We start from the raw sequence: 27,842 nt of genomic DNA, 5'->3' as shown, positions 1-27,842 counted from the left end.
AGAGAAAGGTCTGCAATTTATTGTTGCAGGAGGCTGAGGCAACAGTAATTTAGATAATTATGAGTGTCATAAGAGTAAGTATTCTGTTGCATAAGAGGACTCTGGCAAGAAACACTTTCTCACATGACATTCACCGCCCATTCTAACAAATGAGTAGAGTACACCATAAGAAATTTCAAAAATAAAAGTTTTAGACAAGTTTATCATGATGATCATTCATTTTATATACAAAAAAAAATCTGTGACTTTGTTTACAAAATAGTAAATGTTACAAAAACAGTTTCCAAAGAAGTGTCCTTTTCTATAACAATTGAAGAGTTTTAAGAATGACTGTCATTTGATATATAGGTGAAATTAACTATCATTAAAACCACTTAAAACTCCTCCTTTCTGTTATCCTTCTCATCTGGACAGTAACTGATAAGGAAGATTTCAGGGAGGCTCAGTCATTGATGGCAGGATCTAGAAAAGAAACAATTTTATAAACAGTTATCATTCCCATCCACCATTTCTAGCTATTGTATTTCACTAATGGCACTTAATTAGGTTCCTTCTGCTACCAGCATCAACACAATGCACAACCGGCTTCATACAAATCACTGCTCACTGTTATATTACATCTTATGCTGTGAAAATGTTGCAGTGATTGCATCCTATCAGGTTAACAGCTCATATAAAAAGGTAACATTGACACAGTCCTATTAACGACCTACTATAAATTGCTAATACAAATCAGCATATTAGCAGACAGAAATCAGAGATTACATATTAACATGTAGTTTATTACTTGCTGCGCATACTTGAACTCAACACTATTATATTTCTCTTCGAGAAAAATATCCTCCCTTCCCACAAATATGAGTGCAAATGAGATGGGCTAAAGTTTGACAGAACTAGAGAGGAAGAGAGCTAATGCAGCAAGTCCTCCAAAAAGATCATCACATCAGCTGGCTGAGCAAGCAATGTATCTAGGAGGAAAGGAGGACAAGGAATGGTCAAAGAAAAGACTTGAACCTTGCATAACGAGGACAATTGCAATGCATCCCTAGAAGATCTAACGCACTACCACCTGACTTTCAAGCATACAAAAAGAGACCAATATCACTATCCTACTGTGAAAGGGGCATCACCATCATAGCTGCTATTTTATTTCACTGCTAAGATCTGCTCACACTCTGTTGCAACTGTTGCCATCTTCTGCACTCTGCAGTCTCCTCACATACATTGCAAGTTAATGCCAGCTGAAGTTGGAGGAAGGCAAGAGAGACCACCACAAAGCAAATGGATTTCATCATCATTTCTCCCACCTTCCACTAGGCCATGCACCTATTTATTCACTGTGCTGACCCAATGTATAGGGTTTCTGCTACTGCTTTCCAGCAGCCTATTTATGTGACTATAGGGAGAAAGGATCTTCATTCAGGCAGGAAGTTAGTTGTCTTTTTGGGTAGCAATTACATCCTCTTTCACAAAGAGCAGCTTAACTAAGAGAAGGACCATATGCTCCTTAAAAGGGACATCAAAATAAATATGACAGGTCAGTGCAATCAATAAATCAAATGAATGAAAAGTGTACCATATCTAAAATTAAACGAGTGCACATAATAAAGATGCAGAAGACAAAAAAAAGCTACCCTTGTTTCTGAATTATTCATGAAGCATGTAGCTCCAGCTGTTGCCACCAGCCCAACGACATTTTACTTTGGGAATGAAGCTTTACATTAAAAAAAGTTAAATTTTCTTTTACAAAAAAGAAAAAAGGAACAACTGGGTGGGTCTTTAAAGAGAAGCAAAGTGCACTCTATCATCTTCTTCCCAAGCATTTAAAAGGCAAAATACTTACAAATCAATTCACATGTAGTTTCTCTGTTTCTCTCCTACAGCTTCCCTATTTCCCTCATCCTAGACATTCATGTATTAAACCTTTCATGAACTTTTAGCCAGTATGGTCGGGTTGGAATCTTTGAGCATCATAGAGCTTTGGTGTATTCTTTTAAGGTCGTCTCCCGTGTTTCAGTGTGAAGCGACATTGACCTTCGTACTTTGCTTTACATTTCAGGAAGAGATTTAATCAATCAGTTTTTAAATTCATCTGATATTAACCATTAGCCCTTAATTACCAAATACAATACACAATTTGTTGAAAGCTATATGGTTTACATAGAAAGCACGACCTCTCCTGTCCCATGCACATATGACACCACAACACAGTATGAGATGGGACGATGCAAACCCTGGCCCAGGAGCTTACAATAAGTCTGCATAGCATGGTGCTGCTGCATAAACAATGAGCTCTCCATAATGCATCATCTATTATAGGAGAGCTCTCCAAACTGCTTTGGGCTGAGGGTCTGATTAGATGAAAGCCACAAGATATCACCTCCAGGGCAAAGTTATTTAGAAATTATACATTAACTTTTGCTTGCTGTGATTTTTTTTTTTTAACTGTGCTTTCTCCTCCCCCAAAGAAATCACCCTTTCATCTTCTCCTTACTCCTTCCCCTTTTTCTCCCTCCCCAGCATGCACGTATTCTGAAGGTAGAAATCAAGTGAGTTCCTATCATGGGCAAGAAGGTCCTATATGGATATGACTGCTGTACACAGAAGAGAATGTTTCAATGACAGCAGACACCGCATAGATTGGCAGGGGGAGAAGGAGGCTGGAGTGGATTTGGGGGCTATGGTTCTTGATGGGAAGTGGATCCATTCTTCACATGTGCTTTATCACATTAGCCCTGAGCCTGTACTTCTAACTAATTGAATGGAAAAACTTTTACAGCACATATTCCTCTTCTTTGAGCTTACAGACAGAAGAAATACAGCCACGTGTCTAATGTGCATTTTTATTAATTGGGGCTAGGTCCTTTCTCATATGGCCCACCACGAGGCAGCTATAGTTTTTACTTTTATTTTCGTAATAAAATTGCTTTTTTCAATTTCTGGGGTCTGTGGTATTACTGCATATGTATAGATTTGGAGGGGGGGGGAGTGATGGAAAGAGACAAATTGGGCAATGAAAGTTGAGCAAGACCATACTTAAAAATTCAAGTGGCCACGTTTTCAATTTAGATTTGCACAAATAGATCATCAACTTTGGACGCAAACATTCCACCTCAAGAAATCAGTACACCCTGTATTTCAACTGGATACACTACCATTTCAAGAACACCTCAGGAATTTTATATCCATGCACTCTTAGAATCATAGAATCATAGAATATCAGGGTTGGAAGGGACCCCAGAAGGTCATCTAGTCCAACCCCCTGCTCGAAGCAGGACCAATTCCCAGTTAAATCATCCCAGCCAGGGCTTTGTCAAGCCTGACCTTAAAAACCTCTAAGGAAGGAGATTCTACCACCTCCCTAGGTAACGCATTCCAGTGTTTCACCACCCTCTTAGTGAAAAAGTTTTTCCTAATATCCAATCTAAACCTCCCCCACTGCAACTTGAGACCATTACTCCTCGTTCTGTCATCTGCTACCATTGAGAACAGTCTAGAGCCATCCTCTTTGGAACCCCCTTTCAGGTAGTTGAAAGCAGCTATCAAATCCCCCCTCATTCTTCTCTTCTGCAGGCTAAACAATCCCAGCTCCCTCAGCCTCTCCTCATAAGTCATGTGTTCCAGACCCCTAATAATTTTTGTTGCCCTTCGCTGGACTCTCTCCAATTTATCCACATCCTTCTTGTAGAAGACAAACACACTCAACTGTGCAGTTTGGTTAAGTAGCTAACCAAAAGCCTTGTGCATGCGTGCTAACTATCTTAGTGTACAGCTTGGTTTATTAAGCCCAAAAGTAAGTTTGGGCACCTCTCCTCCTAGATAACTTCAAGTAACCGTTTGAAAAAAAGACTGATGAAGAATCTAGAAATTCAGCACGTTTTGGAGGTAGGTAATGCTTCTGTAAGGTCTGATACCATGCTCACCACTGTAGTATCTCAGAACCTGCCAGTTACGAAAAGCACACTAAGGGTTTGAACCAACACCTGTTGCAACAAATAGCTTCTTTCCACTGATCAGCCCCTATATGAACCTCAAAATAAACAACTTAGGTGCTCATATAGAGATGGTCCCCTTGCCTAGTTTCCCTCCTTCTTTGCTACTGACCACTGACAGGCAGAACAGAGACACATCCCTACACCTCTTTCCACTACGTCTTGACCTGTTTTCTTCCTTTCTCAAGGTTTTGTTCCATGTGCACTGCTTTGTTCTTCCACCTTTTCTTAAGTTTAGCTCTCACAAAGCTGAGCTGAAATTTAGGAGAGCAATATAAAATTGTCAGCATTTTAGGTCCTAAAATGCTGACAGAGCTCTAACTGATCAGATTAAGAAAAAACATTTCCATCAATCACCTGGAAATCATGTAATATGCTGAAAAGGAAATATAAATCAAGTACTTGGACATCATCTACAACAACCAAAAGTCTCTAGCATAAACACCATGAAGTAGGCAAAGGTGCTGGATAGTCTCAAGCTCTCCAGTTACGGTCCCCATGGCAATATGGACTCAGTGACTTCGGTGGCAAACATTATACGTGGGCCTGGCCTAGAGTTCCAGGTAACCAGGCATTTGCCGAGTGGGTTATCTTGGGCGTAGACAGCAGGGCCAGAGCTACTGCCTACCTTGAAACAAGCCACACAGATTTTCAGGCAGAGCACACATTTGTTTATTTCCGAATGAAGAAACTTCCTCTTTGCCATGCCCCCTGCTGGAGCCACTGGACAGAGCTCATGCACTGTCACTCAGGAAAGGATGATGTGGCTAAGCAGACGTGGAGAGAATTTGGGACACCTTAAAAACACTCCCAGGGCAATTTGAGGTCAAATAGTCCAGCCATGGTCTCACAGTTCCAGATTCTCTTGACTTTTACTGTCATTCTGCTTCTGCAATTGTATTTACCCCCTCTCAACTATTTTTACAGATAGTCAAGTTTCCAAGCACAAAGCCCAGCCCCTAGCAAACTAACAAATGTAGCTCGTATCACATCCTGCTTCAGTTTGCTCAGTGAAACCAAAAATGGAATGTGCACCTCATTTTCCATGACTGCATTTAACCCCAAGAGATTACAAAATTCTCCCGTGCAATATTGGAAGAATTTTCTTTCACCTTCATAAAGATAGGAAAACATCTTCCTGCCAAGAGTCTGATACACTAATTGAACTAAACTGCAATCTGCATTTGTTGAGACATTACCTATAAGTAGGGTGACCAGATGTCCCAATTTTATAGGGACAGTCGGATATTTGGGCCTTTCTTATATAGGCGCCTATTACCCTCCACCCCATTCTGATTTTTCACACTTGCTGTCTGGTCACCCTACCTATAAGCCCACCATTACAGATTCACTAGATGATTCTAAACAATATTATTTGTGATGATCCTAAACATGATACAGACCCATACCGATACAAGTGAAGCCCTACACACACACACACAAATTACTTGCACATATATACACCGTTATTCAGCCTTCCACACACAGTACATATACTCAAATAAAAGTTGGATATTTATTAAAAAAAATCATTCCATCATGGGATCAACACAAACTATAATACAAAAATCTGCACCTAAAGGTCTTTATGGCAGGGATCATATCTCACGCATATACAAGATGCTAAACACGCTTATAATACTGCATAAATTACATTTAAATTTAAAGAAATATCAATTGAAGATTCTCATTTGGTAAGAGGCATGCAAGGCTACAAGGTACAAAAAACATTCATCATGGTAACTAAGATTTATGACATTGAACAGAGGCTGATAAAACCATCTTTTTAGGTTGTTAGAGGATTCAGCTTACAGAATAAACATCAGTATGTCCAGGGAGATAAGGAAAGATCAAATTAAAATTACAACTTTATTTTGATGCGTGTCCATGCTTAACATTTGTGGAACACATTTAAGAATGCCAATAGGCTAGCTGAATAATATTTTTGTGAAAGACATTGATATCTATAGTTTCTCTACCTCACTCCATAATATGCATTAAACAATTGTCTGATCTGCCGTATTCTTTAAATAGAAGGAAAGGAGTTGGTTTAAAAAAAAAAGTTCTTTAGCTTTGTTAGGCTGCATTGTATTACTGTTTAAGAATGAGTTGTTTATGAGACTGTGCATTTTCAACCAGCTAATGTAAAGAACGAAAGCTTCTCGCTACAAGCTAAAAAGAAAGTCTTTACCATGCTCCTTGAAGAGCTCATTTTCACATTACTCAGGCTTCATTATGCTGAATCAATATTCGTTTAGTCACTGGGGTTATTGACATATTTTAAAATAAAAGTATACCCTTCAGCTACTGCACTCATTACAGGTAATTTGTCTTGTCAGGGAACAGGGAATATTATCCCAGTCTTTCAGGGGCTGACAGCCTATGGAAATACCTCCCTATGGTTACAACTGTAAATAATTTTAAGGTAAAATACTGAGAAAATCAATGACTGTTTCCTGCAATCTGTCACAAACAAATCAATCATAATCTGCACAGCCAGAGAGTATGATTTGAAGGAGATGAGAGCAGATGTAATTCTTAGCTGGAATCTCTCATTTCAAAATCACTTCACATAACGGTGTCATCATTTAAACACTTAGCAGTCGCTGGAACTGCCGCTCAGAACATCCAGTTGGACAAAACCAGAAGGAAGAGGAGGAGAAAATGCCATCGCTGTTATGTAAGCAAACATTTAATTTAAATGGTTGCTGCGTTAGTAAATTTCAAAGATAGAAGAGCTATGCTTGCCTCCATACAGAAACTCTGAGCTAATCAATGTTGATCTTCCACATATTCACTATAAATTAGCCTCTGAAGATCGAATGAGCATTAAAAGGAACTAAAGCTAGTTTTTAACATAAACCAACAAATAGGGTATTAGTATTTAGCCAATAGTATTGCCAAAAATATTTCCCCATCTTCAATTTCACTCTCTCAAGGTGTTTCATTAGAGAATTAGAAAGGAAAATTATCCATAGCACCTGTATCTCGTTATGAACAATACATTTCAGTGTCTGTCCACCAGCTAATGAAAATTTAAAGTTGAAATAGAGTAAGTTTACAACTCAACTTTAGTGTGGTTAATCGATGTAGAGTACCAAAAAAGTAATAACCTGCATAAATTAGATATAGATATAGCATTCAGAGATTATTATATATGGAATTACATTTGATCAATTTATACATAAGAATTAACTGCTATGCAGTCAAAGAGCTATAAACTGATCTTTGTAAGTGTGAATCATTTGTGTAAAAGTGAAACTAAACTAACCTATTTTAAAGAGGGATGCTAATATCTGACAAATAATTTGCTCATTCATTCTTCTCTTCTAAAGGCTTCATTTCTTGACATGCTGAAATGTTTGAGACACTTATGTGGATGTTAATGGAGGCATTGGAGATTAGTTGCAGCAAACAGGAACCTTGCCCAGACAGAATTCCCACTTGCTCAAGGCAAATTTTGCTTTGGAGTCTAAAGATTAAGAAACTAATTCACTAAGGTGGTCAGGAGGATCACCATGTATAGAGCTTATTAGCACAGAATTCATTTCAACCATAGCCAGATTCCTATTCGTGAGCATTTTTATTTACATTTCTCTCAAACAAAAAACTGACAAAGTCAAAAAGGCAGATATTTGCCTGCGGGTAGGAAAAATGCATCTTTCTCTCAATTATAAATATTTTATAATATTAGGGCATAATTTAAACCTAGGTAAGATTATTGGCATGTAATTATACTTTAAAGAAAGATTTAAGTCTCTCTACCCCATAGCAATACTGTATCTTAAGGCAGGTTCTTTACTGATACAAATTGAACATTTTTTGTTTGTAGCAAAATAAACTTATTGAAAAAAGATAAAAAAAGAGTTAAGATGCGTCCAGCAAGAAAATTACTAAAAGCCTGGTCCAGAAGAAATAGTTAAGGCCTTAGAGACTGCACAAGTCCAGGAAAACTGCAAATGCTGACTGTGAAGTGAATCTACTTATCCAGGGGAAAGGATAATTGTTGTGTAAGGCCAGAAAGGAAAGAAATCACTGACAGGGAGGAGAGCGCCATGTGAATGGGCTGCATGTCCTCACTAACCTGGTCTCCTCTATATCCCTGGATGAGATCTAGAATGAAGCTATCGGATAAAGACACCTTCAGGTTGCTCAGCCCTTTTAAATGTCTTTGCTGGCCAACTAACACTTGCTAAGGGAAGACTCTCCCTAGCTCATTAAATCATTTGGACAGGGAGAAGAGGCACCCCGTGTTCAACATGTTGATACTTCCCCAACATCACTCCCCTACATCAGACTGTCATTTCACATACAACAGTCACCCGATTAGGGTGGGTCAAGAATCACAGAAGCAATAGATGGAAGAGATTTTTGTGTGCGGGCGAGTTTCTCCATTTGTAAAAGGGGGATAATGACACTTCTCCTTTGTAAACAAAAACTAAATACTAATTACTGTCATTATTAGGTCACCCAGTCACATCTCTCTGAAATGTAGGATTCTTTCCTAAAATACATTTTACAGTATTTTGCCAAGTACAGATTCCCAAAAGCTACAGTTGGAAAGGTTCAAAGGTTCTATCCTTGGAAAGGGAGAGGTCACAGGAGGTTGCATAATGCTTGGCATTACACAACTGCTCCTTGAGTGGAGTAAACCCTCAAGAGAGAGCAGCGTATGGTGCTGCATAGCCTGGGATGTTTATAGGGCTTCCATGGGTCTGTCCCACAGATGCTGTTTGCTGCTGGACAAGACCTTAAAATATTACGAAGACTTGGGATTGCTGGGGGGACAGAGGGAGGAAAAATGAAGTCATTTGATAAGGAAGAAGAATTACCTCCATCTTTTAAATCTTGTGATCATTTTCTTCTTCGTATCCCCCCTTGGCACAGGGAGGAAATATCATTGATGGAAGGACCTAGAAGAGAAAACAGCAGTTTTATTTACAGATTAGTTTTTCCTTCACCACCCAAATTCTTCATCTATTTATTTTACTTGTAATTCTGATTTTCAAACGTCATGGATATCAGTACAAATACACATTTTAAATGCAACCTCAGCTGCTCTTGGAATATTACTATAGTGCACTACTATTACACTTATGTAGTAAAAGAGGTCTAAAATAATTGTCATGTTAGCAGTACCCTACCTACTGAATCTTATGAAATCTCTCAGGTATTTGGAAGCAAAGAAGAGAACATCTCTGGAACAGATATGGCTTAATTAGCTCCCTCCAAAACAGTTTCTCCATTCTTCAGTCTTCCTTAGATCAGTCTCACTTTGCTTGTCTGAAAAAGAAAAACGAAGTTGTTAACTTACCAACAATAAAAGTTACCTCCTCTACACATCACTACAAACCCCAAATCAACTCAAACTTTCTGCATCAAAAGATATTAACTTCCTTTGTATTATATGAAAGTGAGAGGTAACCCAGCACCAACAGCAAAAAGTACCAGTGTGATGGACAAATCTTATTTATGTGAATATTATGTGCACAAACAAAACACTCACCATTACTTTTTAATAAGATTTAATAGGATTAAAGACAGCTGCAAGGCAAGCATGCATTCTGGCTTTGTGTGGGGCCTCTTCCTATATTCAGACACCCTTGGTAGGATGGGCTGCTGGAATCAACTTTCTTGTTGGGGATCTTGCTGCTTTTACTCTTGTCTGCACTCTACCGAGCTGGAGAACAGATTTTTTTTGGAGGGGGTGGGGGGGAAAGGGTAATCTTGTTGCCACTTAAAGGACGCTGTTTCCCTTGGTAACACAACACGTGTATGCAAACAATGCATATTCCAGTCTCTTCACCCATCTTCCATTTATTTGGTTTGCTTTCACATCCAAAGATGTACTGTGTAAGATACCACTACATTTTATTAGTACATACATAGGACTGAGCATCCTCTGTTAAACAGCACAGTATACATGTGGTGCATATGGGGGGATGGGGGGCTAAATCACATCACCTATTTTGGTGTTAAACTTGTATTCATACACTTTGAGTCTTGGAATTACATCTTGCTTGACTCCTGCATCAGTATTAGCCAAAAATATAGCATTTGCTCAGTAAAAAGAATCTAACAAATAATATGCATTTCTATATGGTAGCAACCCGGATTTGAAGATTTTAAAGGTTTCAGAGTAACAGCCATGTTAGTCTGTATTCGCAAAAAGAAAAGGAGTACTTGTGGCACCTTAGAGACTAATTTATTTGAGCATAAGCTTTCATGAGCTACAGCTCACTTCATCGGATGCATACTGGGGGAGGAGAAGAAAGTATGCATCCGATGAAGTGAGCTGTAGCTCACGAAAGCTTATGCTCAAATAAATTGGTTAGTCTCTAAGCTGCCACAAGTACTCCTTTTCTTTTTAAGATTTTAAAGAACTTTCACAACATTCCTTATGGGTAAAACTGAGGAAAAGAGATTAAGGGACTGATTCAAAGTCACATGATATGTCAATGGCAGAGCCAGAAATAGAATGTACAGTCCCCAGTTAGCTACCTGACAGCCTCTCACAGATGTCTCCCAAAACAGTCAATTCAGAAACTCCTAGATCATTTTGCAATCCCATATTATTGAATGCCTGGTCTCCTGGTGGTTTTTAAGGCTTAATCAAAGAGCTAATGGAACAAGTTATACCACAAAGTGTCCGAACTTCTTGCTTTAAATAATTTAAATCGAGCTAGTTGTTGATCTATCTATTGAAAAGCAGATAAGAAAAAGAACTTACAAAATATCAAACTGACTGAGCTGTCTCCTTCCAAAGGGACTCTCAAGTAATCTAAAGTAAACAGCATCTCAGAGAGATAAAGAAAGTTCTTCCCTGTAACAAACAGGAAGTCGGCATAAATGAAGTCATTCCTGCACGGTTATTATTATAAAGAAGAGCTAGGCATTTTTTTTTTTTTTTAAGAATGACAGAGTATTCTTAATAAAAACTTCAAACAGGTTTTATAGCTGCATATTATCCATTGAAACCGGTCATAAACAGCACTGTAGCATTATTTAGTGCAACTCCAATACGGCAAGAGTCACAACCCATTTTATTTATAGTGCAAGCTACAATGTTAGTTCTTGGCTTTACAGTAGCTGCCATTTCTGTAGCTATTCTATCCCAGTACATGGCAATCTGGAACTTGCTACTTTGTTACAGGATATGAAAGAAGATCTCAGGGAAACTAACACAGCGTAACTGGAAACAGAACACCCAAATACTACACTATACGTTAGTCTATAAAGAATACAGTGTGAAGAGAACGGAGACGACTTTTGTAGATGCCAACAGAGAATACTTCAGAAATAACCTCAGAATTCACTATCTGTGACAGGAATGCCTATGAACACTGTGGAAGTTACATGCTTATCTATGGGAGAGGCTGAATATTGCACTTATGAGAAAGAGGAAGCCAGGAAGAAAATTAACTGCTTGGGAAGGGAGGGGAGAAATGAGAGGGGCAGAAGGAGTGAGAATCATCGGCTGTAATCTTTTTATGCAGAAGAGAAATTCTTACCTAGATCTATTGTAATCACCTTGATATGACTCACTCAGCTAGCTTTTCTTTGTAAGACAAGTATTATTATAGCAACAAATGAAGATATCACATGAACACATACAGTTACGGTGCAGGAAACAACTGCAAGAATTGATGACTTTCTATTGGCTATGTTTCCACTAGTCACATTACAGATTAGAAACTAGAAATACTTAGAGTTAAAAATTACAGAATTAACAGCTGTTAAAAAGAGTTCTTCATGTTTGAAACTAATAATGTCTCCCTGAAGTTTCTAGGCAAGAGATATAGTTGATCTTCCACACAAACAGGTACTCTCTATTACATTTCAATAAAATAAGGTTGATAAATATGAAAAAAAATCATGATGAAAGTAAAATACAACCACTTTTTGAACATTACATTGTTATTAAGATCAAATTCTGTAAATCAGACATCTATTACACACACACACGACCAGATTCTACCTTCAAATACACCCATAAATCCGCAGTGACATGAATTGAGCCGTATGGGTATAGCTGCAGAGAAAATTTGGCTCAATCCTGAGAGATACGGAGTACCTGTGACTCCTGCTAGAAGTCATTAGTGTCAATGGGAGACACAGGTGCTCCGCTGTCCTTCGAATTTTGGCCAAAACACCAGCAAACAGCATTGTACATTGTCTTTCAAATGTGGACTGAACTGAAATTAGATTAGGGGCTCAGTCTAAGTGCAGACACCGATTGACTGAGAAAGTAAAAAACTTTCATTCATGTTGAACATTACCATTAAGGGAAGTTCTCTCCATACTTGCACTGAACTCAACAGGAACTAAATGTATATATGGAAAGGAAGATAATCTCTGAAGACATTAACTTTATATCAAGCCAACAAATTTAAGCAGATAGCACCATTTATGTAAATTATGTGAACATACAAGAAAACAAATAAAGTTCCAAGTTCACCCACAATAGCAAGATATTTCTAGTTATATAAATGCAATTTTAGCCCCCAATAAAGGAGAATATGCTCAAAGTATTTAAAATAAATATATGGTTTTGTCCTGTACACTGTAAAATTAGAGCTTATATGAGTTCATCAAAAGTTACTAAAATTTATATCCACAGATTATTTTCTATGAGACAAAAAGTTGATGTATAAAATATTGCTGACGGGAGAAGGGAAAAAAACAACATTCTGAACTACATAACATCTGAAGGTTCGGCAAGAGGCAAGCAGAAACTGGACAGGGCTTCCATCTATTTATCTATGAATTATCTCTTAAATCTCCATGATTAGGAGCAACCGAGTGAGTTAACAAATGGATATTCAGACCAAGTCAATTCAGGAAGAACAACATTGAAGGAGTTACGGACACATCCTAGAGAGCCCTTATGTATAACAAACCATTTAGCATAGATAGTTTCAGTCTTAAGTACAGATTCTGCAAGCCTTACTCATGTAAGTTATCCTTTGGAAGCCAACAGAGCTACTCACATGAGGAAAAACTACTTGTGAGTAAGCACTCTACTTTTTCTGCTGCAACTTCTGCCAGTGGTTTTGGTGCATTATTTTGCTAATAACGTATTGCTTTAAAGTAGCAGAACATAATTTCCCCCTTTTCTGCACTAATCAATTTCATTTCCATGGAATTTTGAAAATGAGAATGATAGGCATAACGGGAGGGAGGGGGAAAGGGCAGGAAAAATCCTATTTTTTTAAATAAATACTTTAAAATCATAGCAAACCTACTGTGTGTGTGTGTTTTTTTTTTTAAAGAGAGGGGTATTATCTGGGAGTCCCAATACTTTTTATTATTTTTAACAAACATGCCAAGCCATTTTTCCTCCCTTATCATTATCCTCTCTTACCCAGAGAAATAAATTTTCTAGTATTTTCTTGCTTGTTAAATTTTGAAGTTTAGATTTCATAAACAAATATGCTTCTAAAAAAGCCCTCTCTCCCTTTGACGTTCTATAGCTATATCCTCCCAGTAGCAGTTTGCACATCAAGATTTTATTTTGTAGTTAGTCAGTGAACACCTAAAGTCAAATAATCTGGTAGAGAAACATCATAAAAGCTTTTATAAACATTGGAGTCTTCCTCTTCCTCCACCCCTGCAAAAAAAAAAAAAAATCAAAAATCACATCTCCTTTCATAATTCATGCCAAAAGACGACATTTTCTCAGGATCTTAATTAAGATAATGATGAACACCTGTGACGGCATTCTTTGGCAAGACAGCTTTATCAATCATAATCTTTTAAGTACGCTTAAAAAAAACCAACAAAATCATATGACAGAAGCAATCTGTTGCCTTTCCTCGTGCTAGTTTTAGCTCACTCTCTCTTCACACACAAGCACACACTCAAGAATGATTAAATCTTTAAAGACTGTAATAGAAATAGGAGCATTGGATTTTAAATTTCAAACTGAAAGTAATTATTAGAGTAAGTCTGTTAAGACATATATCATCCAAGATTCCCATTTTTTACCTTCATATACAAAAAAAGTCACCAGAGTACATCTTTTGTATTTATAAACTATTAGCGCTATGGTTTTGAAGTATGCTGTTTACTGCTCTAATTTCAAAATGTTTTCTTGAAAAACCGCAGCTAGTCCCTAATACACATTCATAAACTTTGTTTTATTTACTACTTTATCAGTACACCATATGTTTGCACATTTTAAATGAAATTAGCCAAATGAAACCATGGTATAGAAACAAATATGTAAATTCAACTGCTGCTACATTTGTGTCATAAAATTCTATGCAGTCACTTCAGGTCTGATCTTCCAAACCCTCACTCATGCCAATAATCCCATTGGAGTCAATGGGACTACAAAAGACAGCAAGAATTGTTTATAAAGGTTTGCAGCATCAGTCCCTCACACTACATGTCACACAAAAAAGAGCAGTTTTGATTCTCTGTACAGATAGTTTTAAATTCTCAGTTTAAATAAAATGAAGGGTGCAGACTAAGCCTGTAAATCCTACCCATCGTTAACTAAGATTTAAATGCTAATATAACAGAAGGTACTGTTGACAGCCTAGTTTCTCAGAAATGTATAAGGTACAAGCTACAAGATTTTAAAGAAATAAAATTGCATTAAAACAGCTTTGCTGACATAAAATAAAAAGCAACAAGATAACAGACCCATAAATTCAAAAGCTACTAATTACAATCAATGCATAAAGAGGAAGCATATGCACCATCAAGGCTGTTAAGGGAAAAGTTAATCCAATGTTTGTTAATATAACCATTAAAGCAAAAAAAAAATAGCCTTAGAATCAACTTCATATTTCCCTTGAATCAAAGAGCTGAACAGTCCTGTAAAGCAGATTAATCTTAGGCTTTCCTATTTGAATATACTTCTATGATAGGAAAGTGACTAGTAAATCAGTAGAGCTATTAATGTGCAAATAAAGCAGAAAATAGAGACATCTTTAAGAAATGAGTCTCAAACTTGACATAAAGTGAAGGTGACAACCACAGCAATAGAACCATAAACTAAATGTTCCAATATCTTGAAGAATTATCTCCAATTCTTTTAAAACTGCAAGGAATATAACAGTGGAATAATGTAGTGAGGATGTCTATTTGATAGACACGTTCATGATGGCATAAGCCCTCTCTTGCTACATTTCATTAATCAACCCTGGTATTATACAACAGTACATGAAATTGGGCGTAAACTCAGCGCAATTTGGAAAAAAAAAATGTTACTTTAACAGAATGTCAAAAATTAAGAGGATAATTTTACATGACATTAACCTTACCTCCTCCTCAAAAAAGTCAGATACACAGGAAAGAAGGCAGTTAAAACTTCTGCTTCTCTCTACAAATAAATTGGCAAGGAAGAACGGTTACTCATTCTACTCACATATAAACTGAATGTTAAACATATAAAACTTTACCAGATGATATCTTACTCGTTGAACAAGGGGTATTGTCAGAAGATTATGACAGAAGCTCTTTTGGGGCGGGGGGGGGGGGGAACAGGGACAGAAGAACAGAGCACTTTAAAGCGATAGCTAAAATTAACCCAGTGACAAATACCAGTGACATTGTGCAGCTGAAAACTGATCAAAGTGCACACCTGTGTGGATTGAGTATGTAAGAGTGCGTGTGAACCTGGTTTTAACAAACCTTCATGGTTACCACAGGCAAAACCCACATGAATGTTTAAAGAGGCAACCATGCACAGCTCAGCTTAATACTAAAAAAAGAAAAAGAGAAAGGAACAAGACAAAAAAAGAAAAACAAGCTAAAGCCCCATTATATACTGATCATATATATAGAAGAGATATCAGTCTTCTCAGCATTGTGCCTGAGAGATTCCAGGAGATGCATTTAATCTAACCAGGATTTCAATAAGTCATTTTTTATAATTGCATGAATTATTCCAAAAACCTAAGACAAATAGGAGCCTCATTTATTTGCTCCTGAATACTAGAAAACTGTGCACAAGCACAAAAAGGGACAACAGATGTGACTTAAATCCTCCAAAACACAGACGTACTTTGATTGTCCGCATACGAATTTGGAAGCTTTCACAGACGTGGGTTTAAGTTATTAGTGAATAATAAAAAGAACCACAAGGGGAAAACGGGGCTCTTTTTTTTTTTTTTTTTGCTCCCCCAGAAGCTATGTTTAGCCCAGGACTGGCTGCCAATCCCAAGGGGATGGCTGCTGATCCCTTCCCTGCCCCAGTACAATTGGAGGTGGGGTTTGAACCCCCGCATCCGTTTTGCAACAGTCTCGTGCATAGTTACCAGCCGAAGCACCAGATCTGCTTGCCCACCCGTCACGGCGGGGACGGAAAAGAGCCCCCCGGGCTGACAGTGGCCAGCGCACCAGGGCGAGGCGCGGGGGCAGCTGCCCCGAAGGGCTGCGGGGACAACCCGGGCTCCGCGGGCGCTCTCAGCCGCAGGGGGCCCCCCAGGCAGCGCTCTCCATCCGCCAGCCGGGGCCACGCCCGCTCCCCTGGGGCGCCCCCTAGCCCACGCAAGGGGTGACAGCCAAGTGGCCGCGGCCCGCGGGGATTCCCTGGGGCGGGGCCGCCGCCGCCCGCCCCGGCCCAGGCCGGACTCCCCCCCCCCCCCCCAGCCCGCCAGCCGAAGGAGCCCCGACCCCAAGAGGCGCCCGGTTCCGGGTCGCTCCGCGGCAGGAACCCCGGCTCCTCACCTCTCGGCCACGGTGGCGGGCAGCGCCGGCGCCGCGGCCCCGCAGCGGAAACAGGCGGCCGGGCCGGGCTCTATTGGCCCTTAGCGCCCGCATGCCCCCTCCGCTTCCGGACTCCTCGGCAACGGCACCGCGTTCCGCCTTCCCATGAGAGTGACAGCCGGAAGGACTAATGAGAGGGCGATGGAAAAAAGGAAACCGAAGCTACTAACCAATCAGAAATTGAGACTGGGGACTGGCTGGGACTTCTAGGAACAGGGGCGCTTGGGAAATGTAGTCCTCCCTCGTGGTGCCTCTGGACCAAGCGCAGGTACAGAGAGGAACGCTGCTCTCTCCTTTCATATTTTCTCCCGTCCTTTTTTCTTTCCCTTTCTACTTTTCCTTTGTCCTCGTCTTTCTCCCTTTTCTCTCCTATTTTTCCTTTTTTATTTTCACGTTCTCGTCTTATGCCTTCTTTTTACTCCTTTATCCTTTTTCCTTTCTCTCCCTGTCCTTTCATTGTTGCCTATTTCTTTCGCCTCTTCCTAACCATTAGAAAGTGTCAGGCTCTACCATTGCAACATGATTCATCTGTGTTCGTGCCTGCAGCAATTGCTTCCCCATTCGTTGTTCGCGTAGGACTGGAGGGTGTAAAAAGGGGGGTGATTTTTACATTTTCAGCGCTTCTGCAAATCACTTACAACTTCTGCACTGCAAGATCGCGTTTGCAGCCTTTGACCCAGAGGTTTTCAGATGCATTCATTTAAACAGAAAATATTATCCTTTACCGAGAGGTATTTCGCTGCAGGAATGCACAGAGTGAGGACGGGAGATGAAACGTAAGCGGGGAGGGGGGATTTCTTTTTCTTGTGGCAACGGTGTGAATTTCTGTATACGTGCCATTGTCACGAGTACACGCACACAAAAGTTGATGGTCCGGCGTTGTTGGACGGGGACCACGGCTCTGGGAGAATTACTAGGGTTTTCAGAGCTGCAGGGAAACTGTAATGCAACCATAGCAAAAATTGATTTTTAGTCCCCTCATAACCTGTGCACACGGATGTTCCCTGTGCTGAAAGCAACTCCCTACCCCAAAATGTTGCAGCCACAGATGTTCAATTCTTTGCTCCCTTCTCTGGAAAATACCCTTGGTTAATCACGTTTTTATGTGAGCAGTTTTCAAAACGCCACACGTGTCAAAGGCCCCTTTTCGGTGAAGAAATCGCCTTCTTATAACTCATAAAGAGCATTAGCAGCAGCAGCGATCAGAGAGAGGAATCAATTAAAAAAACCCTGGAGATCTGAATCCTTTGCCAGGCTTGCTGGAAGGAAAAGATTGTCAAACCCCAGACCCCATCGCCCTCTCTGCATCCGAGAGAGTTAAACGTCACAAGAAAACAAACTGGGGGGGAAGACATGTTCCCTTCGCGAGTTCAGTGAGACCTGCTGGGGCTGGAAACCTTTTGCTGGTGACACATTCTGTCAGTCCCATTGAGTTTGAAATGGGGCGAGGTGGGGGGGGGGGTGACACTGTATGGCAGAGCATGAAGTTGCCGGACATCACTGCTGTTGGAGGAACCGCTGCTTGTTTGGGGGGCGCGCAGTATCACTTCTAAACGCGCACCGCATGTACGCACCGCTATGGTCTAAGACATTGCCAAGAAGGTTCTCAGGGAGAGCGCTAGATAACCTCAACATAGGGGTTGCTACTAGCTCCCCTATAACACAAGTGGGGTACATAGTCACATGTCCCACTGTCCCACCCACCCTAAACAGATTTCCAAATAAATAAAGAGGAACCTTCGCCATCTCTTCCCTTCACACCCGCCCCCCCCGCCCCCCAAAAAGGAAAACACACTGGGCTGACATATGAGAAAACCCAACACCCGGGTCCTGGCTCCTTTTTCCATCCCTAAAGTAGCCAGGGTTTTCGAAGTAAAAATCGGTCGCGTGAACCTCCACTTTCCTTATCCGCGACTTCTCTCTGCTCAGCACAGAGCGTAAATTAAACTTTACGGTTCATCTACTACATTGAAAGGCAATCGAGATTCCTTACTCCCATCGCAGCCGCTTTGGATCTTCCAAGAGCAAACAAATTTAAGCAAAAAATTATCCAGCCGACCTGGTCCGAGGGTAATTAGAACAGGAGAAGGTGCCAGTAAATAATTCAAACGCAGCCTATTTTGGAAAGGCACCAGGCGCTTTGAAAGCGATCCAGGTAAGAGCAGCACTTGACATCCCTCCTCCCTCCCCGTACGTGTATTTAGCTGGAGTTGTTGGGAAGAACGGGTGAAGGGCAGAGCCCACAAATTGCAGGGAAAGCGGCTTGCCTTAGCGCGGGGGGGAGGAGGGAGTGAGAGAGAAGAGAATAAATCGGGATATGTTCCTGTTGGGAAATATATCTGGTGGAATCAAAAGAGATTACATCCTCTGATCGGCAGGGATTTATCCCAGTTCATATGGTTTTAATCTGCTTTCGCTTCTACCCTTTTATGAGTTTCAGAGAGAGAGAGAGAATACCTGGTTTATTCTTCTAGATCCGCTGGTAAACTCTCATTTTGAAGGCTTTCTAGCCACCCCTCTCTCATCCCCCAGCCCTCTTTCCTCCCCTGTCCTTCTTCCCCTCCTTCCGGGACTGGCGCTGAGAAAATAAATGCTTACATTTTCCTACAATGAGAAATCACAGCTTAATAATTCATCAAAAAAAAAAAAAAAAAAAAAAAAACAACCCGCAACCCCTCACCCAGAAACATCGTATTTGGAAATATCCTCTGATCCCTTCTTATCTGTGGAAGGGAGGGAGACGAGGGCCACTTTTCGGGCTGCAAATCTGGACAGCATTTCACATTTCCCTTAAAATTGCAACAGGTACCTTCTCTGGGGCGCGTTCTGGGACCGAGGTGAAATGACAGCGTTTTTAAACAGTGGGGGGAGACAAATATAAATCAGATGATATTACATATTGTGTGGATACACACACAGCCAGCCAGAAGTGGGAGAATCTAGAAACGATGTGTTGCCATATTTTTTTTTTAAAAAAACAACAACCTCCCCCATCCCTAGCCGCTAAACATAATTTTCCTGTTGCAAATAAATTTTCTTTTTTAAAATTGAAAGTATATTTTAGGCACCGCCCCCCCCCTTCCCTCGCCCTTTTAAGGGATCGGATCAAATTATATACTGGCCGGGGGGCGGGGGGAGGAAGGGAATGGGGGCAGAGCGTAAGGGGGGGGGGGTTGAATGAATAATAAATCTTATTAAATATATATTTTTTCATAAACTGATTGGCTTGCATTCCAGTGCAGCCCGGGCCATAAATCAAGAGGGAAATGTGATGGCTCCACACGGTATTTAGCAAATGAAGAAAGTTGGAGCTGATCTTCAATGGCTTGGATGTGATTGCCATCCAGGGGCCGGCGCACTTGAGCCTAAGAGCTGGGGAAGAGCGAGAGAGGGAGAGGGAGAGAGGCTCTCCTGCTGGTTGGGTTTGGTTGTGGCAAGCCCCGCAGGGTCCTGCCATTTCTTCCACTGACAACACCCCGGGAAGGAGGAGCTTCCCCCCGCGCGCCGCGCAGAAGGCGTCAGAACCCTCAATTTCCAACTTAGCATCTTGGCAGGACCTTTCGCAAAAGCCAAACACAGATCTCGAAAAAAGCCTCTCAGTCCAAAGGCGACAACCACCACCAGCAACAACCGGGGGGGGGGGGGGGGAAAGCGCAGCCCCGCTAGGCGAGCGAGCTGAGCGAGAAGCAGCAGCCGCAGGGAACCAGAAGCCAGGTGCTGGGGGGCTGCTGTCGCCGCTGCTAATCCGCCAGCTGCCCCACCTGGCCATAGGGCTTGGGGGGGGAGGGGGGGAAGTCACCTAGAAAAATCAAAGCGAGCGGCAGCTCCTGGCTATTCTGCTGCCCGTGTATATGTATGTGCTTGGCCATGTCGTATCCTCAGGGTTACTTGTACCAGCCATCCGCTTCCTTGGCTCTCTACTCCTGCCCGGCTTACAGTACCAGCGTGATCGCGGGACCCAGGACCGATGAACTTGGGAGATCTTCCTCGGGCTCCGCTTTCTCGCCTTACGCCGGATCTACCGCCTTCACCGCCCCTTCTCCGGGTTACAACTCCCACCTCCAGTACGGCACAGACCCGGCAGCCGCCGCCGCCTTCACTTCGTACGTGGTAAGAGCAACAATGATCGGCGGCAAGCCCGGCTAGCCAGACCTCGAGCGAGCAGGGCTGGTTTGGGTTCCACTGGGGAGCCCTGCAGAGGCCAGGGGGGATGGAAAGCACGTTGCTAGCATCCCCTGGCAACTTTCTCTCTCTCCTTCCCCCCCCCCCCTCGGTATTTGTCCACACTGTTGCCAGATCAAAAGTGTCTCGGGTGAGGGTGGGGTTCTAGCAAAGAAGTATTATAGGGATCATGAATGCAAATATTGTGTTTTCAGTTAAGGGGACGCACACACCAAACAGCCAATGCAAAGAAAACCTTGGACTAATGGAGTTTGGTTTTGTTTTTAAATAATCGGTGGGATACCGCCTCTCAGTTTATGTTATTTTATTTTTTTACATGGGTGGATCAGCCTGGGAAGCAGGCTGATCCACCCATGTAAGTTTCTTCGGCACAATCTTCATTAGGCTTCCCAAACACTGCAAAGCCGTAATCCCATCTCTGCAATCCGATTTGGAAGCATTAATAACAGCAACAAAAAACGATACGGCGTGGCCATGTGCTGCTTCCCCCCCCGGGTTTAATATATTTTCAGCGTAGAAGTAAATTTGTGTTTATTTGGGGGGCCTCGTCTGGGGGGGTATTTTTGTTTCTTTTTTAAAGAAAAACAAGTTAGTCTGGTTTTGGTTTTGTTTTTTCCCCTCACCAAAAGCAAGTCTGGCTGCAGCGAAAAACCCTGCGGCCCTTCAGAAAAACAACAGTTGCCCATCTCCGCTCACCCAGCGTGGGTTTCGGCCGCGTTTAGCGGAGTTTCCCCTGCTTTCTCTTTTCCAGCGAGTGCCTCCATTGCGGGGGAGGGAACCGAGCTGGTGCGGTGGTTGTGGGAAAGGTTATGTTCAATTAGACAGTGGGAAAAGCAATTGGTTGCTGCTTAGCACAATAATATGTCAGAGCAGAAATGGATTGTCAGGTTCGCGTTTCTTTACAAGTCAGAAACTTGGCTAGTGCTGGGGGAGGGGGGGGGGGATGAATGAAGAACAGTCGCTGCCCTTCGCAGTTCTGCCCTTTGGGCTAACGTGTGCAGATTTGATAAAACAGATGTGCTCCGGAGCCTTTGTGTGTCTGTTGCATATAGAGACACATGCACCAAGAAAAAAAAAAAGTTCTAGGCCATTTTCCCTTTCTGTTTGAAACAGCTCAGTGGGGCTTGACTGCTCCAATCTAGGAACGGCCTCTGGGATTTTCCTGTTCTCCAAACTTTAATTTGGGAAGCGAGTAATCCTTTGGGCTCTTCCCCCATTTTGTTGCCCTTTGTGTCACTGTTGGTTGTGTCGTGACAGTTGCGCTGCTCCCGACCTCACTGTCCGCTCTGTGCCCGCTTCCCCCCGACCCCCTCTCCAGGGCTCACCCTACGACCACACACCAGGTATGGCAGGTTCCCTGGGGTACCATCCCTACGCGGCGCCCCTGGGCTCCTACCCCTATGGAGATCCAGCCTACCGAAAAAATGCCACCCGGGATGCCACCGCCACCCTCAAGGCCTGGCTGAACGAGCACCGCAAGAACCCCTACCCCACCAAGGGCGAGAAGATCATGCTGGCCATCATCACCAAAATGACCCTCACCCAGGTCTCCACCTGGTTCGCCAACGCCCGGAGGAGGCTCAAAAAGGAGAATAAAATGACCTGGACCCCCAGGAATCGGAGCGAGGACGAGGAAGAAGAGGAGAATATCGACCTCGAGAAAAACGACGAGGATGAGCCCCAGAAGCTGGAGGAAAAAGGCGACCCGGAGGCTCCCGAGACAGGTAGGAGGGATTGGGAAGAGGGAGAGCACACCCCAGCTGGGCTGCTGGCGCCTGGGGGGATTGTTCTGGCCTGGCGGCCTCTGCAGCCAGCTGCCTCGGTGGAACAAGGAGAGATCGCTGCGGGGCAGCGGGTGTTTCTGCTGGGCATGGCCTTGTGCCCCCCCACCCCCCCCCCCCCGCCAGCCCCACTGAGCCGCAGCTCGGAGGCCAGGGCGGAAAGTCACCTGCCAGCTGTGGAGAGTTGTGTGCGCGCAGAGGGACATGGCAGCCCGGGGATGCCCCTTTCATTCCCTCTGCTCCGGGTGGATGGGGGGAGAACTTGGGCTCAGGATCCGGAGCCCTCGCAAACTTTCTGTGGCGCTCCTCTTCCCCCCTTTGCACACAGGAGGAGGAGACGAGCAGAAGGCAGCCCCAGGCTGCGAGCGGCTGCAGGAACCCCATTCCCCGGCGGGCCAGGAGGCCGAGGGGGGCCTGAGTGACTCGGATTGTAAAGAGCCTCCGGAGGAGAGGCCGGAGGGGAGGCCGGGCCCCCCCAAAGCGGCCGGCCCTGCGGCCTTGGTGCAGTGCCCGGCCGGCCGGATCCTGCAGCAGGCGGCTGGCGGCGAGGAGATCCAGCACCAGTACCGGCCCCCTTCGGCAGCCGCGGCCGCCCCCCACCCGGGAGAGCTGCACCCCATCACCCCCTCCAGCAACAGCACGTCGGTGATCCACTCGCCGCAGCAGGCTGCCCTCTCCAAACCCAAACTCTGGTCCCTGGCCGAGATCGCCACCTCCGCGGACAAATCGAAAGAGAGCAGCAGCGAGGTGTCTCCGGGAGCGGGGCCGACCCAGGGCCCTCCCTTGGCCGGGAGCAGCACCTCGCATTCCCCGTCGCGGTCCCCCTCCTCCCAGTGCCCTTTTCCTAACAGCGCCGTCCTCTCCCGGTCCCTTTACTACGCGTCTCCGTTTTACCCGGGCTACACGAACTATAGCACTTTTGGGCACCTTCACAGCCACGCTGGCACCAACCCGGCAGCCGGAGCCCCCAGCAGCCATTTCAATGGATTAAACCAGACTATTTTAAACAGAGCAGAAACCTTGGCTAAAGAAACTAAAATGATCAGAAGCCAATCCCAAGTAGATCTTTGCAAAGACTCACCTTACGAACTGAAGAAAGGTATGTCCAACATTTAATATTGGCTTCTTCTCCGATAACTCCCCCTGGGACTTTGGGTTTTTTTAATTTATTTAATACTTTGGCCGTTATTTTTCCACTACCAAGAGAAAAAATAAAACAAAGCAAAAAATCAAAGACACACGCCTAGTCAAAAGTTTATAGTTCATAGGAAATGGCTGAGTATAAAAGAACTCAGAAATGTCTTAATCAAGTGAAAACAAAACAAAAATTACACACAAAAGGAGAAAGATTTGTATTAAATCTTATTCTGTATATTTAATGTAGCTTTTTGTATTTAAATTGATAATACAGTATCTTTGAAGTAACTTATGAAATCAAGACACCTGTACAGGCATTAATGTGGTTTTCCCGTAATATAAATATATACATGTGTGTCTTTTCCCGAATTGTTTCATAGTTTTAAAATATATATATATATATATATTATATATACACACACACACAAGTTTATTTTAACTCTTTTGCCGCCTATTGATTTTTTCCCCCTTGGGTGTGAGCTAAAGTATAATAAATTTATAAAGGAAATAAGTATAACCTATTAGATTTTAAAAAACCAAACCTGCAGTCGCCATTGTTAAATGCATATATTTTAATTAAAAGAAGGTTTTAACAGAATCAAACCCACTTGTTTTTGCACGAGAAAATACATACATAACTGGTGACAAAAATAACCTTTTAAATGCTCCTTTGTTTAAAAGTGAGGTTTAATTTAGAACATTAAATGTCTGAAACTGATTTGCAAAGTAAGAGAGGATTTCTAAACGTGGGAATCTTTAACAAGAGCACCTACTTGTTGTGGTAATTTAGGCTAATTTGAGGGAAGAAATAGTCAAAGAATGAAAGGATAGTGTAGGAGATAAAATGAAGATGAGATGTATTTATGAGTGAGAGATTAAATAAGGATATATATATACATACATATATAAATACATACTAGAAACACCAAATCGAAGTACAGTACCATCTTTTAACCTAATTACTTCCAATCAGTGTCGTGTTTTATGCAAAGTAATCAGCTGGTGAACTTTGCTAATGAGTTCGATTTTATGCCAGATTTAGCCCTTATTACTATTTCAAAGGTGCTGCAGAGTTATTAAGAAGAGAGCCGGGGAATACACATTAAGATATACACTAGGGGAAAGATCCCCCCTCCCTCAATTCATTCCCTCCCTCACGAATTTCGCATTGATATATTTGGTTAATTTGATTAAATTAGTGCTTCATCGGCGCTGCATATTGCAAGCATTGATAGGATTTGTAAATCTGTCTGTCCGGAGATTACCATATATAACTGGAGGTTGAGGGTCGGATTGGAATGTTTCCCCACATTCACAGGTAGGTGTCACACTTGTCCTGAATTTCAAACCTACCCACTTTGAAACTGGTGCTAAAAAGGGGGGGCGAGAATCAAAACCTAATCAAGGAGCCTTCAAATACACAAGTCCACTATACTATACGACTCGAAAACAAAGGAAGATAGATTTCAGCTTTACTAGATACAAATTGGGCCAGGAAAGTTTAATGCTCTGTTACCAGTTTAGGAATTTTATCCTCTCTCTTTTGTAAATTTTAAAAAAGCAGCAGCAATTGTAACCATTTTTTTAAAAAAATCTCGTGTCGATCACTTTAAAACCAAAGTAAAATAATAATAATAAAAAAGGAAATCTATAGGCAAATTAGATATTCTACATTAATTGAAGCCTGCACTTCAAACTACCTCCCACAGGTATTTCAGGTTCTCAAATCTTGACTTTCCCTGCCTTTGCAATGAACTAAGCGGTGTGTTTCATTCCAGAGCAAATTTTTTAATGTTCAAAAACTATTACATCACAAAGCTCTAGGAACAAATTTGCTCTATTCACATCGGATTTTCTGGGTGTCCGTTGTATAGGAACATATCAGTGACATTAAATTGGACTGGGATATATCTGGTACCATTTAAACAGAAGAGTACTGAAACACCCATTTGATTTTTAAATTTTTTTTTTACAAGCCAGATAATTGTTTTGTAATCGCTTCAACTTTGTCAGAGCTATTTATTAGCTGTAACAGGTTTATTCATGCATATTTACATTTTACGGGATATTAAATAGTAGTTTGTATATTATGTTTTAAAAATACAGTAAATGTTCACTTGCTATACCATCTTTGTCGATAATCTGGTTTAAAGTCAAAATTGTTTCAAGCCGAAAGTGTAAATAATCAAATATTCATGGGATAATAGTATGTTATTTTGTCACTTTATAAATTATAAATGATTTTTAAAAAAAAACAATTGAATTCCACAATCGGATCATTTATTTACACTGGGGAAAAAATTATACTGAGCTGCTTTTGGGGGGTTGGGAGGGGGTTGAGAAGAAATCAAATTTATTTCTCACCCGCCTTGTTTAAATTAGGGGAAAGTTTTTTTGCTAGGTCTGGTAAATGAACTGAAAACCAGTGACATCAGTTCCTGGCATCATATTGCCCTTTTTAAAAAATCACTGAGTATTTTATAAAACCTAGTCTCTCCGAGCACTTTTATTAAAGATGGAGATAATATTTTGTTGAACCCTACGTTAAAAAGTCCAAAGGGCTCATAGGAATAGGAAAGTTGATAATCCCACACAAGGGTGCTTTAGAGACAACAGGTTATACAGTTAAACAAGCATTCCTAAAATTAATCCTTTGTACTTTTGTATTTAGCGATGGATTTTTTTAAAAAATGTCACTATATACACCTTTCCCCCAGATGCTCTTTCTACCTCTGAAAAACAACTTTGAGAATAAGTTTAGGAACCTCCTTTGTTAAAAAAAAACAAGTTCCTTATAATAAGGCGTATTTTGAATAAGTCTATTAGCAATATCAATAGGGTTTTCGTTTGATGTATAAATTCCTAAGGGAACGAATCCAATTCCTCTAGGTTAAAGCTATTCAGCTTGTCGCCTATATTTACCTAGTTAAGTCTTAACTAAGATTGTAGATCGTCAATTTAATAAAAATTCTGCGCTTCCCTCTTATCCCTTTCCTGTATGAAATCTTAGATGTAATTGTTCTGGTCTTAAAATTTCAGCATCGTTATTTTTCTAATTAAAGAGCAGTAAAGGAGCTTTTTTCTTCTTCTTCTTCTTTTTTTTAAAGCAGCATTAATATATTTTGACAAGTTGAAATGACCTCCCAATTTTGCAACTCAGATGTTACTTTTATGAGGTCTCTTTAAATTGAAATACCTTATTTTGGGGTCAGCTTCTTCACAGAGTGCTGGCGCAGTGTTCTGTGGTTAATACCTAAAAATCCACCAATGACTTTTGAAATATCTTACCCGGTTTATAAATATTACCGGTATAATGTAACATGATTGTTTACATAAGGCTGGTATACACAGCCACACACACTTGTATGTATATGCATAGTGTATTCATACGAGTTTGACTGTATTTTTGTTATGATAAACAAATTAGCTTTAACTGTTCGATGCAGATATTTAAAACTAGGTTTTATTTTCTTGCTGCAGAGTATTTAAAAGTAACTGGTTTAAACGCGGAGTAGATGGAAAGCTTGGAATGACAACAAGGGTTCTCCCAAGACTGGTTTCAGGGTGATTTTTTTTAAACATACATATGTATGTTTAAATACAGTCAGTATGAGAAAGTTCACTCAATATTTTGAAGGGGTTCCCTGACAGATTTCTCAAACTGGATGATTTCTTTGATAGGAAAGCTTGGCATTTTCTCCAGCCTGCATCACTCTGATTGTGCTCTGAAATGTCAGTGTTGTCACAGAATCAGTGTAATATAGACACAATAATGTAACTCTTGAGCCTCGCCTGCAAAGTGGGGTGACTGGCCCAGTGAAATGGACATACGATGGCAGGAGGATGTTTGAGGGCGACTTGTATTATCAAAGGTTTCAGAGTAGCAGCCCTGTTAGTCCGTATCCCCAAAAAGAACAGGAGGACTTGTGACACCTTAGAGACTAACAAATTTATTTGAGCATAAGCTTTCGTGGGCTGCAGCTCACTTCATCGGATGCATACCGTGGAAAACAAAGCAGTCGTTGGCAGA

General features: G+C 41.6%; 1 protein-coding gene and 1 long non-coding RNA gene across 8 annotated transcripts in view; one reads left to right on the top strand and one right to left on the bottom strand.

Moving 5' to 3' along the window:
• LOC144929166 (uncharacterized) overlaps positions 1-16,834 on the bottom strand; it is a 310,164-nt gene extending 293,330 nt beyond the window's left edge. For 3 of the 7 annotated variants that reach the window (XR_013634472.1, XR_013634474.1, XR_013634471.1), the window contains exons 1-4: positions 16,674-16,834; positions 15,266-15,324; positions 9,137-9,275; positions 8,825-8,905 (exon numbers count right to left, since the gene is read on the bottom strand). This is a non-coding gene — a long non-coding RNA (uncharacterized LOC144929166). Of the gene's footprint in view, positions 1-170; positions 463-8,824; positions 8,906-9,136; positions 9,276-9,498; positions 9,842-10,722; positions 13,603-15,265; positions 15,325-16,673 lie in introns of those variants that run through there. The other 4 variants (XR_013634475.1, XR_013634476.1, XR_013634473.1 and 1 more) reach the window with 4 other exon arrangements.
• A 3,687-nt stretch (positions 16,835-20,521) lies between these two features.
• IRX5 (iroquois homeobox 5) lies at positions 20,522-25,890 on the top strand. Its single transcript, XM_073308462.2, has 3 exons — positions 20,522-20,822; positions 22,213-22,618; positions 23,004-25,890. The coding sequence occupies exons 1-3, from the start codon at positions 20,568-20,570 to the stop codon at positions 23,789-23,791; spliced, it is 1,449 nt and encodes a 482-aa protein (XP_073164563.1). The 5' UTR covers positions 20,522-20,567; the 3' UTR covers positions 23,792-25,890.
• The last annotated feature ends 1,952 nt before the right edge of the window (positions 25,891-27,842 follow it).

The sequence above is a fragment of the Lepidochelys kempii genome, chromosome 12 (genome assembly GCF_965140285.1).
Source record: "Lepidochelys kempii isolate rLepKem1 chromosome 12, rLepKem1.hap1, whole genome shotgun sequence".
Lineage (NCBI taxonomy): Eukaryota > Metazoa > Chordata > Testudines > Cheloniidae > Lepidochelys > Lepidochelys kempii.
This window is presented reverse-complemented; position numbering and strand designations above follow the sequence as displayed.

Coding starts and splice junctions, on each gene's coding strand:
- IRX5 (XM_073308462.2), top strand. CDS start 20,568: ATGTGCTTGGCCATGTCGTATCCTCAGGGTTACTTGTACCAGCCATCC. Junction 20,823..22,212: donor CCGCCTTCACTTCGTACGTG/GTAAGAGCAACA, acceptor CCCCCTCTCCAG/GGCTCACCCTACGACCACAC. Junction 22,619..23,003: donor CCCGGAGGCTCCCGAGACAG/GTAGGAGGGATT, acceptor CTTTGCACACAG/GAGGAGGAGACGAGCAGAAG.